The sequence below is a fragment of the Scomber scombrus genome, chromosome 15, assembly GCF_963691925.1.
Source record: "Scomber scombrus chromosome 15, fScoSco1.1, whole genome shotgun sequence".
Lineage (NCBI taxonomy): Eukaryota > Metazoa > Chordata > Actinopteri > Scombriformes > Scombridae > Scomber > Scomber scombrus.
In genome coordinates, this window is record NC_084984.1 from 29,382,845 (window position 1) to 29,396,239 (window position 13,395).

The window sequence follows — 13,395 nt, forward strand, 5'->3', positions numbered from 1 at the left end:
AAATAACTCTTTAATTAAAAACTACAAGCCTTTCAGCCCTTGACTTTCCGTAAATATGTGTTTTTGATGTTTTCTGAAGCCAATTAAGGTGCTAAAATAAAACACAAATGATTTCTGAGCATTTATACCTCCGACCACCACTGAGGTTATACACTTTTGCTCCATGCTGAGCTTCTTCATCAGTACGAAGACTGGCAGCTATTGACTCGAGAGGGCGCTCACCATCTAAAGATGCAGGTAGACTATTGCAAAGCACTACCAAACAAAGTAAATATCTCTAGCTTTTTCTTAATTAGAACAGCAGAAAAATTAGATATGATATGATGTTATGAAGAAGTTTTATGTTGATCTGGGGCCTTGATCTCCTGCAAAGGAGATTATTTTTATTATTAGCATTAGTATTATTAGGGCCCGAGCGGCGACTGCAAGTCGCCTGGCGAAAGCCCTATTGAAATTCGTTCATGCCCCAACGTGCAAGTGACCCCAAAGTGCAAGTGATCCCAAAGTAATCAAGTAATCAAGTGGTATGGAAGATCCCCGGGGAAAAATGCTATATTGAAATTGTAATGTTTATTATTATTATTATTATTATTATTCCGACATTTCGTGCCCCAATTTCGCCCCTTTCCCAAATGCGAAAATGCTTATACTTTTGCACTGACGTCCGGCCTCATCTGAAATTCGATATTTTTGGGTGGTCGCACATGGTCGACGCAGAATGGCGGAATAGCGCCCCCTACAAAGTCCAAAAATGCCCATAGGGAATTTTGCTAACTTTGTCCTATGCTCACAAAATTCGGTACACATATGTATTATACCCACATATGCAAAAAAGCCTCTTGACCTCATGACCTTAACCCAACAGGAAGTCGGCCATTTTGGTTTTGATTTTTCCCGCCTAAAATTAACTCCTCCCACAGCGTTCGCCCGATCAAGTTCAAATTAGGTACGCAACATCTCCAGACCTAGCTGAGCTTAAGTTGTGCTCTGCGCAGCCGTAGGTCAAAGGGCGTGTCTGCCAGGGCTCAACTAACTTTGGCGTGCTCGCCATGTACATACGAGTGGCTCTCACGCCCACATACTTCATCCAATCAGCTTCAAACTTGCTGGACATGATTATGGCTCCGCCCTGAACGTCCCGATATATTAACTTCCCACGTAACTCATAGCGCCCCCCGGTGGTAACAGGAAGTTAACTAAGATTCATTAAAATTACATACTTTGCCTCATCAACTTCATTCAGAACCAGTTGGTGAAGCTACATTATGAACACTGTGAAGCTACGAGTAATGGCGTCCGTGTGGCGACGCGGCGACCATCAATTCCTCGCCATGAAAATACGTTTGGCTTTTTGATGGCTTTATTGAACTCGTATCATCATGAAAATTGGTACACAGGTCCAGGGTGCCGACCTCAACGTCTCCATTCGCTCATAGGCGATCTCACTCGTGTCGCCCCCTAGTGGAAACAGGAAGTGCCATATTTTACATCATCATTGTGCGATTTCCAAAAAACTTCACATGTGTAATCACTGTCCCACCCTGAACGCAACCGCTTGTGTTTTGTTACACTCTACTGCCCCCTGGTGGATGAACCATCAACCTCTCATAACTCCTTCATGCTTTGTCCAATTCACTCCAAACTTCACATGACTGATGAGTGGCCGCCCTGAACACACCAGACCACACCAGACCATATGTGTAACTACCTGTGACTGCCCCCTACTGGATGAACGAAACATTGCATTTTTGGCCTCCTTCCAGGTTTTTTCTCACTTTCTGCTTCACGCCACAGCCCCGCCATGCCTCAGGCCCCGCGGTGGCATGGGTGAGCGAGGGCCCGCCATCGCCGCTTGCGGCTTTAATTAATACGGTTATTCCATGTGGCGCAGGTGGAAGTTTTTTTTCTTTTATTCAGCAATGTGCTTATTAAAATAGGCTATATAATATAGCCTGAGGTAAGTTTTATATTAGAGTGGGTTTGTTTTATTTTAACATTGTGAATCAAATTGGTCTGTTTGAACAGGAGACACACAGCAGCAGTAAATAAATAAAATAAATATATCACTGATGCAGAAAAACAAACTAGCATAGGACACAGGACATTTGTAATTACTTCATCAGACAAATGAATGTATTATGGTGCATGCATACATTCTGGTCCTCTGGTGACAGATCTTTCTTATGATCTTTTCCACTGTCAATTACAACTGGTCAAAACGTCACTGGGTGGGATCCTGATGACATGTTTCTCCGTGGGGAATCACCGACCCCCTGCCTGTGTTCGCGCACTAGCCAGTGTGTGTAAAATAATGTTCATTCATCTAAGGGCCGGATTTACTAAGATCCCATATAAAGGGTACTATATTGGGTGCACAGTGCAATAGATTGCGTGTTTAGCTTGCGTGCGTTTTGCGGGTGATCTACTGAGAATAACTGTGTAAATGAAAACAGGTGCAACAGGGTGGAGACAGCAGTATTTAAATGAGGGTTTTGTGTCTTAATGGAGAGTTTGGAAGAGCAGAAAGCTGCAAGCTCAAAATGAAATGTGATCAGGTTCTAGTGGAAGAGGTTAACAAATATATTGAGTTATAACAAAACAATTATTGCCTGAAAAACCACCAAATGAGAGAGTATTTGTGACAAAGTCAATTTATTGTTAGTTTTACTAACAGCATTGACTTTTGTTCTTTCTGACCTATGCTTTTATTATTGTTCATTATATTAATTTATTAATTGTCTTTGTTTATTTCTTGATTTCCTTGTAATTATTTTGTGTAACTGAATTGTGTATATTTGTTTTTATGTTTGTGAAGCACTTTATAAACATGTTTTTTAAAAGGTGCTATATAAATAAAGTTTATTATTATTATACGCTCTAAAATCTTTGCCGTAGGCTACGCAATTTAAATGGGGTAAATACAGACAAGTTGACATGTAGGCTATGCCTGCACAAAAGATATGAGTGTAGATTAGTTATTCTGCCTAGATATAACAGTTCTGCACCAGAATGATGACTTAAAAATTTACACAATTTCCTTCCAGGAGAGCATGCCCCCGGAGATTCAGACTGAGGTCCAACTACCATAGTCTCTTGAAATGATGTGGGAAACACTGACTGACATACTCATTAGGACATCTTTTTCCCCCTCCCTAACCATCATAACATTGAATCCATTCCACATGACTCTAACATTAAGATATTCTTTTATTAGTCCCACATTGGGGATATTTACAATTACCGGAACAGAACTGACTCTCTAAATGTTCTTTATATTTCATCCTATACTATAATTTAGAATCAGAATCATGTTTGGTGTCGTTTCTATAGTACACAAGAATAAGACAATGAACACTCACTTAAAAACATACTATGAGTGCACCATCTCTATTATTCCCTATCACTATCGCCATTTAAAATTGATCGTAATTCCCCTTTAATAAAAATAGTTCTCCTCTCCTTAATACACTGTTGAATTTCTGCAGACACCTTTGTTCTGTTATAAAGGTACACTTTAATGGTTTTCTTGGTAATGACATTGGTCTCACAAAATTTAAGGTGTTCAGTTACCAAAAAACATTTGCCAGTCTGTATTTTTAAAGCAATCCTGCTGAATCTCCTCAGTCCTTACATCCCACAACTGAATGTCTTTAATAATAGGTTGCTCACACTTCCTCAGTGGCACATGCATTATAAGCATCTAAAATGTTGCCAAAACATCAATTAGTGATTCCCCTTTCTTTTTAAAAAAAAAGATTTTTTCGGCACTTTATTTAACAGTAGACCGATAGGAAAAAGGAGAGAGAGCGGGGTGTGACATGCAGCAAAGGACCAGGGTAGGCTGCGTATGTGGCATGCGCTCTAACCACTCGACCACCTGCACGCCCAATTAAGGATTCTCATGTGGCTCATATTTGCTGTCATAATATGACAGCAAATATGAGCCACTACTGATGAAGTGTGGGCTAGTGTGGGCTAGATCGCAGTTGTTAAAGTCCCCAAGAAGGAACACTAACTGTTCCGGTGGGTTCGAGAGAGCAGTGTTTTGTTGCATTGAAGTTGTATTTTTAACTTAGTCTGTTTGTTTAATTACAAATAACATCAAATACCTCAAACTTAACCTTAAAAATACTACAATTATTGTAAGATGATACAATTCTGAATCACTTAACATTTTAGTGACGTTGCAAAGGGATGTTCTCAGTTTTGTTATATACTGTATCCAGCAGTCGGTTTGGTCACAATATTATTAGCATCAGTTTATCAAGTTATTTAATATTTCAAAATCAGAAGTGCCCATAACAGAGCAGTTGTTCACTTGTACAGTTATCTCCAAAATCATGCAGTCTTGATGTCAACTATCATTCTCTGTAAACCTATGCTAAGTATACTCTTAATAGCACACTCTCAGTGTTTACCTATGATCACGTAAATGTCATATGACCAGACCAGTCATAGTAGATGGCTACAGAAAATGGCTGCCAAGAGGGCAAGATCATTTTGAATAACACAGTGCTCTAATTATCAGGCTGGTATCTGTATTTAAAAAAAAGTGTGGTTGTAATAACACACTGATGCCACTCATTTGCCATGAACTCACCTTGATCCAGAGCCTGCTCTCCTTTGTTTGTGTTAAACAGTGATCTGTTGTCTTGATGACCTTTGGGGACAATAACAAAGCCAGGTCAATTTTGAGAAATAATCAAAGTAAAGCAAGAAATTGAGAAAAGTGTGAAAAAGTGTGTACCTTACATTGGCATACATTCACATTCTATCCAATGGAATAACAAAACAGATACTTAAATTGATAACACCGGGTTTGAGGTATTAATCTGAGACAATGGTTAATGCCTTTTACCTGCTGAGTGTCCCATATGCATCACTGAGTTCATATGACCTGGACTGATAGCGATGGGAACATTGGCCTCAGCTGGAATATGCTCAAATAGTTCTTTGGAGCCGGTCTCCATACAGTTCATGTAGGGGATGGCATGCTTGCTGTCCATATAGTACATTATATAGAAGTTGCACATTTCATCATCAGAGGTGCCACTGCAGAAAAACAAGAGAAAGAGAGAGAGACATTCTAAGCATTCAGTCAAGGATAAGATGAGCTCCTGAAGATATTTTGATTTTTGGACCAAAAATGACACATTATTTAAAAATTCTACCATATAAACTATAATAATCTTTAAGATGATAATTGTTACTTTTATTTTCCCAAATCAACCAAATTTCACCCAAAGGACAAGCTTCAAGACCTGCATCGGGATTACAAACAATTAGTACTGTCAATTAAGGGTCAATTAGAGGAAGGTGGAGAAGCTAAGCTAGCTGGCTACAGTAGTAACAGCAACCAGAGCAACAAATACTGACCCAAAGGTAGGGAATGGATCAATAAAAGAGATTATCAGACTCAGGACACCTATCCAGGGAAAACCCCTCCAGTCTGCCCGTTTTAACATCAGTTAGCTAAATCGCTAATCGTTAGCTAAGTTGTTAACCGCTATCCCACAGAGACGTTGCCATGGAAACGGTAAACACTCTACACAGAGAAGTGGAGTATCTAGCCCACCACACTACTGCTAACGCCAAGAAAAAGTACAAAGAAAAATTATTAAAACAGAACCATCATAAACTCTATGCAGACTATGTTACAGTTAACAGTAGAAGGACCATCAATAACCTCATATTTTATACCACAGTGGTACAAGCTTGGAAATCCACTTTAATCATGTAGTGAAAGAAGGTATTGACAGATGTGGAAGGCTGACAGTATGTAAAGATGGAAATCTAGATACCAATGATCCAGTTCTGTCCATCAATTACTATACCAAAAGGTACTGTTCTGATACAAGGAAATGAAAAACACCTCTTATCTTTCGAAAAAGCCATTCCTTCCTTTAAGTCCCTAATTGAAAAAGAGAGCAGTGGTTAAACTGCTGGTATTCTGGACTCTGAGGAGGAGGAATCTGATCCCCAGGCCCTCCGACACATCACAGCCTCCCCTTTGCTACTGAGTAACAGACAAGTAGCAGAGAGCCTGGCTCAGCCAGAAATGGGCTACACTGAGTTCAAGGAATTGATGCAGACAAAGATGGGAGACATGAGCACCATGCATCAACTAAGAGAGGAGCTCCAAAACCTGAAGAGAGCGAGCACAAACACCATCACTGAGCTCAGAGAGATCCTCCAGCAGCTACAGGGGGAAAATTACAGTCTCCGTGCACAGATGGCAAAACTCAAAGAGGACAGTGTGAGCAGAGATAGAACTAGAGGACCATTGCTCGTGTGGCAAGACTTTTTTGATATTTCTACTCTTATTCCAATTGTGATTATACTTATTAAGTTTGGTTGTGCTGTATGCTGAGATGATGTTTTATTATGTTACTGTTTATTTATTTATGGTTGTTGTGTTAGTTGTTTTTTGTACTGTCACTGCAAACCAAATTTCCCCTCGAGGGGCAATAAAGCTCTGAACTGAACTGAAAGACTACAGGACCATGTATCAAACCTCCCCCAGGCCCCTCCCCAGCATCCACCTGTCCAGCCCCCACCCCCTCCTCCTTCTCCCCCTCCCCAACCCTGCACACCATCATGTCCTGTCCATCACTCTTCTCCACAGCCTCTGCCATCTTCTTCCCTGGACCCTGGGTCTAACAAGCAGGAGGAGCACAGACATCACATCACCCTCCTGATGGACTCCAACAGGCGGCTCCTGGACATGCAGCGACTGTTCTACAAGTCACAAGGTGACTGTAAAGCCCTGCAGTACCACACAGCATGCACAGCAGTTCTTGAGGAGGGGAGTTCTTGGAGACCCCCACTGTATCATCATACACACTGGTACAAATGATCTCCATACCCTGAAGACCGGCACAGCTGAAGTTCTACAGAGAGTGGTAGAAAGAGCAAGGGAGTTTCCAAGGGCACGCATCATCCCAATGTACACCTGGCTCATAACCCTACCATCAGACTCCATGACATGTATGATGAAATCCACCTCCACAAGAAAGGTGTGGGGTCTCTTGCCAGGTCCCTTAAAGATGCCGCCCTCGGCCGTAACCCCACCACACTCAGTTTAGCACCACCTCCCAACCCCCGCCCACCACACCCCAAGAAACACCTATAGCCCCCCTACCAGGCCCAAACATCATCCCCCTTCACCACACCCCATCAAGACACATTTACAAAACTCCCCCTCCGTCCAACAGAAGATAAGACAAACCACCTCATCGCCAAAGGTAATTTGCCACAATTATGCTGCAGCAGCGACAGCAGCTCCGTGGCAGCAGCCCCTTACAACTGCAGCCCCACCCACTCACCTCCTCATTCTTCCAGAGAGGAGTGAACTAGGAGAGGGCTTGTGCCCAGTAGGGGGGAAAAAAGTGGGGGGGAAAAAAGTATTGGTAAAACAATTTATTGAAAGAAGAATGATTTGTTGATCTAAAATAACAATATTATAAATATGATTATTATTAATCATAATAATAGATTGATTTATTTACTTTTTATTGATATTCTGCATACTATGTCTCTTTTTTTTAGTTACCTTTCATAACCATTTTACTGTTTTAATTTGTTTTTGTTTTTTTATTTGTGTACATACAGTATCTGTGTCATAACGGTCCAATCGAGTTATTTGCATGTGTTCATTTGTTATTAGTTGCATTCAGGGTCTCTGCTCCTCAGCCTTTGGTCTGAAAAGTAGAGACCCTGAATTCTTAAGTATTGTGAATATTGATATCCTCATTCTAACTGAAACTTGGTGTGGTAAGGCACAACAACTGGTTGTCCCCCAGGATATGGAGAAATAATGATACCCTCCCACAAAGCAAAGACAGCTAGACGTGGCCACGCCTCAGGAGGTCTTCTGGTGTGGTTTAGGGAGCCTCTTTTCAAACACATTTCTGTCATCACAACAGGAAAATCCCATTGCTGGATAAAAATTGACCATAAGATTGGCATATCAAAACAGAACATATGTCTTTGTGCAAATATACATCCCTCCCCGCAGACTCCCCTTATTTTGATGAGGAGCTCATCCACACAATACAAACTGAAGCAAACAATTTCAAGGCACAGGGAAATGTGCTATTGTGTGGAGATTTTAATGCAAGGACAGGATATGAGTCTGATCAAACTGACCCACAAGGTAGCAGCCATGTGTTTGGTAGAGACACCAGATACACCACACAAGAGCTCACCCAGAGAAACAACCTGGATTGTGTTTTAAACAAAAGTGGTAGAGAGTTAGTACACCTCTATAAAGCCTTAGGCCTGTACATACTCAATGGCAGGATAAAAGGAGACTCTTTAGGGAGGTTCGCGTGTTGTTCATCTGTTGGTAGAAGTGTAGTTGACTACGCAATCTCTGACATAGACCCCTCCTCCTTCGATGCAGTCACTGTCTGGCAGCAAACTCCTGTCCGACCACAATCAAATTAATGTATTTCTGAAAGTGGATGTAAAATCCAGAGACATAAACATGTAGTCCAGTAAGCTGTATAAACTAAGTCCGACCTACAGATGGACTCCCAATAGCCTCGAAAAATGTACACAAGCACTAAACTCACCTGAATTGGATGAACAAATAACTAATTTCACTAACAAACCATTCACTAACAGTAGAATGGATATTAACATGGCTGTGAATGAGCTTCACATGTTATTTCAGAGGTCAGCACAAAAGGCTGAACTAATAAGAAAAAACAAAAAGAAGGCCAAAAAACAAGCTCATGATTGGTTTAAGTCTGAACAAAGGCGGGGTGGCCATCGGGAGAGACGGGACAATTCTCAGTAGGCCGGCCGGCTGGCGACGTCATGAATATTCCGTAGACCGTCGTCGCAAGCGAGTGTGCGGCCCTCCCTCTACTGTCATGACAGTACAATGAATGTCCTAGTCATGGTCATTCTTGTGGTCCAGTTCTTTCTTATCACTTCCAATTTTGTAACTTAAATCAATTTCAGTATTCTACAACTTCCATGGTTGTATATTATATATAAAATTAGAACTGCAATATATTATTTTCTTTGTTTGTTCTTAAAATGTGGAAAGGAGCACGGCCTGCTGGGAAAGGGAGAAAAAGGCCTATCCAATGAATGCGAATTTCAAGTCGCAGTTCACATCTACTGCAGTGAATATTTTCCTGAAAGTGAACACTATATAACTGTGACTTAAAAATCTCCAGTAATATGCTGTTTATATTTGTGAATTTGTGACGAATCTGCTGACGGAAGCATAACACAGCTGGAGCTGTTCGGTAAGGAAACCAGTTCAATTGGAAACCAGTTGGGACATAACGCTGGGGCCGGGGCCGGTGAAAAAAATTCCCGGTGGATTTCAATGCCTCACTCCGCCACTGAGTCTGAATGCCAGCGCATCAGAAAACTGTTGAGACAACTGTCAAACCTGAAACACCACCACACATACATATACAGGTCAGTGACAAATAAGGGTTGGGAAGAAGAGAAATTTAAAAATGCCTTAAATGTTTTAAAAGCAGCACCTGGTTTATTAATATCTATATTTTGTAGGTTTTGTGTCATTTGAAATGACATTTGCAATTTTTTTCAACCAAAAGTAAGATTGAGTGTTCCTGAAAGTGTCCCATGGTGTATCCACAAGGAAAGATAAATATTTGAATCACCTACAGTGTATTTAAGTGCATTTATAAAAACAAATTCTTCATTTTAAAACATCAAATTAATAGAAACAAATTGGAGTATTCCTACATTTAAATTTTAATGCGTTTTGTCAATATTGATCAGGACATACCCTAAAAACAACCATTTTTTCTAAATAAGTTGGGGCCAATGATGTAAAATGTGTTAAAAAACATTTTCTGGCGTTGCCAAAGTGGATAATATTTATTCCACATTTTAGTTCACATTTATTTTCCTGTACGTAATCATATTTTTATGAAAGAATATTGCTTACACCTGTTGGACACTGGGTTACATAAATGGATTTAACCAGTATTTTTCATAAAAATCTGATACAGTGTCTGACCATGTTCCTTCTACAGTCAAATGCCATTGCTTGTTGAAGAAATCAAATATCACAGTCAACAAGTTTCAGTGAGCTTGGTTTTTCATGTTATTACAATTTACAAAAAGGAACATCTGACAACAAGTAATGATTACGATATTATATTTTAAATCCAGTCAAGAAACAATGATTGTAATTTCATCATTCAACTCATTCAAATGTAAATTCTGTGCTGATTTTGCAACAACAATCATGGTAACTTCAACCTAAAATTTAACTCTGTGTTGTATCATAGAGAAAAGAAAGAAATGACCTGACAACCACAACAACTCATAAGTCAACTCATAACTTCTATTGTGTAATTTAATTTGACAATAAGAACTTGGATAATGTATCATTAAAAGATGTGTGTGGGCAGAGAGAGAGAGAGGAACTGATTCCAGTCCTCCATCATGAGTTTAGAGATTCTGGCTCAGAGATGATGTTATTATATTATAAAGAGGTCAGGTGGATTAGACATGATGTTATTATATTATAAAGAGGTCAGATGGTTGAGGCCAAGTGAAGACATTCTTCCCACCCAGCTGTTTCAGGCAGCAGCATTCACACATGCTCTTTGATGAGTCACTTTTTCCTTGTTAAGATGGCATCAATGTATAAAATCTATTTTATTTAGTGTTACTGTTTTAATTTTTTTAATAAATACATTTGTTTGTATTAGTAATGAAATAGCAGAAATGTAACTAATTATATTTTACAAATGTTATGTTTGAGTAACATTTCTCATTTAAATTAATTATTGGATTTTTAGGTATTTTGAAGCTACAATACATTTAGTTTTGTATGATACATCTTTAATCAGAATCATAAACTACTGATATCTTACCCATATTAGCATCATAAACTACTGATATTCAGTCAGTCCCATACATACATGAGATGAACAAATGAGTTGCAAAACAGCTTGTTAATAATATTTATTAAATAATATAAGCATACAACAGCATTTTGTAAGCTAAGTTGCCTACAAACCAAATTAATTTAGCTAGCACTGACTAGTTTCTGCTAACAGCTAACAGTTAGCTACACTAGTGGGAAAGTAAAAAGTTTAAACCATGTTTGGTTTGGTTGGGCAGGCAAACTTGATAAAGTTATGCACACAAACAAGACCAGAAACTTTGACTTCTTCTTCTCAGTCACAGTTAAACACAGTGCATTTGTTTGAAAATCCCCGAGGTATAGCTATCGCACATGAATTATGCTTCATACGCAGACTGTCAAGCTTCTGGGTGCAACTTCCAGGTCACAAAAAAAAATAAAATAAATTTTGCAATGTATTTTAATTCCCGATTTTCATTTATACACAAAATAAAATAATATAATGGATCAGTTTTTGTTTTCCTAATTCTAAACTGAGTTTTGATTGATTTCAAAATGAAAATCCACCGAAAATTAGTCATGCACTCAATTGCTCTTCTTCAATGACCAGATGTGTGGCTCCGTAAACTGAAATTGAATTGCAATTCCTGAATTTGAATTATGAGAACACAATGTGTAAGTATATAAAGAGTTTACTTTTCAGTGAGGATCAGCTCCAGTTTTAGAACAAATGAAATCAGTTTCATAACAATACATTTAGTTTCAAATTAAATTTTTTTGGAATTCAATTTTGTATTTCAATGTAATTAATTCAAGTTAAAGAATATAAATTCAAATATAAATGATTTAGCTTTGAGTGACATACTATATTTCTGCCCTTACAAAAGAAGTTATTGGCAGAGGAGAACAGACAATGATGGGAATAAAGTTATAGTTCCCATCTTACATTCCTATGATAAATGCCTGGGAGCTACAGTATTTACCAATAAAACACAGTCCAAGGAAAGCAAACAAGAGCTCATCTACTGTTCAGGTACTCTGATCTGTAAAATGAACTAGTGCATTGGTTTTTGAAAAAGAACTTACCCAATATATGTTTTGGAGATTCTGCCCTCACCAGTAAACACACATCTGGCTGCTATGGTGTCACCATACCTCATATTCACCTCCTTGTTAGCAGGATAGAAAGCCTGTAGAGAAAATACTTTTACTGCTGAGCAAACAACAAAAAACACCCTACTTTAAAAACAAAAATAATGCAAAAAATGTCATAATCCACAGTATTCTGGTTTTAATTTCAAATGCTTCTTCTGTTAGACCAAAAGTGTAGATTAAAGTCATAGTTCAGTTGGGAAATAGGCATTCTTGCAAAGTTGTGAAGCTAAATACCTCTGTCTGTGACCTAAATATTAAGCTGGAAGCTCAGCTAGGAATAAATACTGAAAATTGGGAACTGCTAGCCTGGCTCTGTCCAGATTGAACAGAATCATATAATGTTTAGCAGTGACAGGCTAATCTGCAATGTCCACATCGTCATTCTGCATCACATTCCGGTTCTGTTACGGGTCCCGGAAACAACATCAACAATCAGGTCTGAAACCTGCATATCTGTCAGTGTTAACTTTTTTGTATCTCCCAACCTCTATCATGTAGGGGTAAATAAATGTGTGTTTATGTAAAAGGGCCCTTGTTAAGTGAAATTATCTTTGTCTGTCTGTCTACCTTGTGGAAATGTTCAATAAAACGCTTATTATACAAAAAATGAGTGATCATAGAGAAAATTCGGCTACATTCAGACCAAAAACAAGCACATATCACTAAAGTGCTACAAAAGCTTTACATTTTATGTCATGTCTTGTGTCTCTAAACTAATATTTACACATTAATGTGATCCTTAACATAACTTAATAGGAAAATGTTTAAATAATTTTCCAGGACAGCACAAGATTTAGCTTTGTCTCTCATTTTCCATGTGTTTCCCATGACTCCAAAATTGGTCGACTGTTTTACAAGTTTTACAGGACGCATGGGAACTGATAATGTCCTACCATGCTGAAATCTCCAAAAAATAGATAGATTTTAAGATTTTACTACCTTTACTACTACTACTTGTTAGGGCTGTCACTTTTTATTTGATATTGAACATTGTTCGAACATGACGTGAAAAAAATCATATTCGAACTATAATTAACCCTTTCGGATTTTAAGATGTCACCCATAGCCCATGACGTCGTTTTATTTTTTTGTTGTTGTTTGCCATCTCAGCCAGCAGTTGGCGCTCTAAAAGTTTTGTAGGTTATAGTTTGCACCCGCTTGACCCGTCTGTAAATTAAACCAATGATATGTTTTGTTTGAAAACGGAAATAAAGACACGCAGAGCAGCCGCAGAGTGGATAATTACGTCCCCGAGTCATCTGAAAAGCAGTGTGTGGAAATATTTTGGGTTCTACGCCGTGGATGGTAAGGTCCCAGTTAAAGATAAGGCTGTCTGTGTGTGTAAAATAATGTTAATTTGTCTGAGGCAC

The 13,395-nt window shown here is 38.8% G+C and overlaps 1 protein-coding gene across 3 annotated transcripts in view; it reads right to left on the reverse strand.

The window, feature by feature from the left end:
* The window catches only part of pam (peptidylglycine alpha-amidating monooxygenase), a 124,089-nt gene that overhangs the window by 63,997 nt on the left and 46,697 nt on the right, over positions 1-13,395 (reverse strand). For all 3 annotated transcript variants that reach the window (XM_062434062.1, XM_062434061.1, XM_062434060.1), the window contains exons 13-15: positions 11,957-12,060; positions 4,859-5,052; positions 4,601-4,660 (exon numbers count right to left, since the gene is read on the reverse strand). In XM_062434062.1, the coding sequence (XP_062290046.1) occupies positions 4,601-4,660; positions 4,859-5,052; positions 11,957-12,060 (358 nt within the window). The remainder of the gene's footprint in view (positions 1-4,600; positions 4,661-4,858; positions 5,053-11,956; positions 12,061-13,395) is intronic.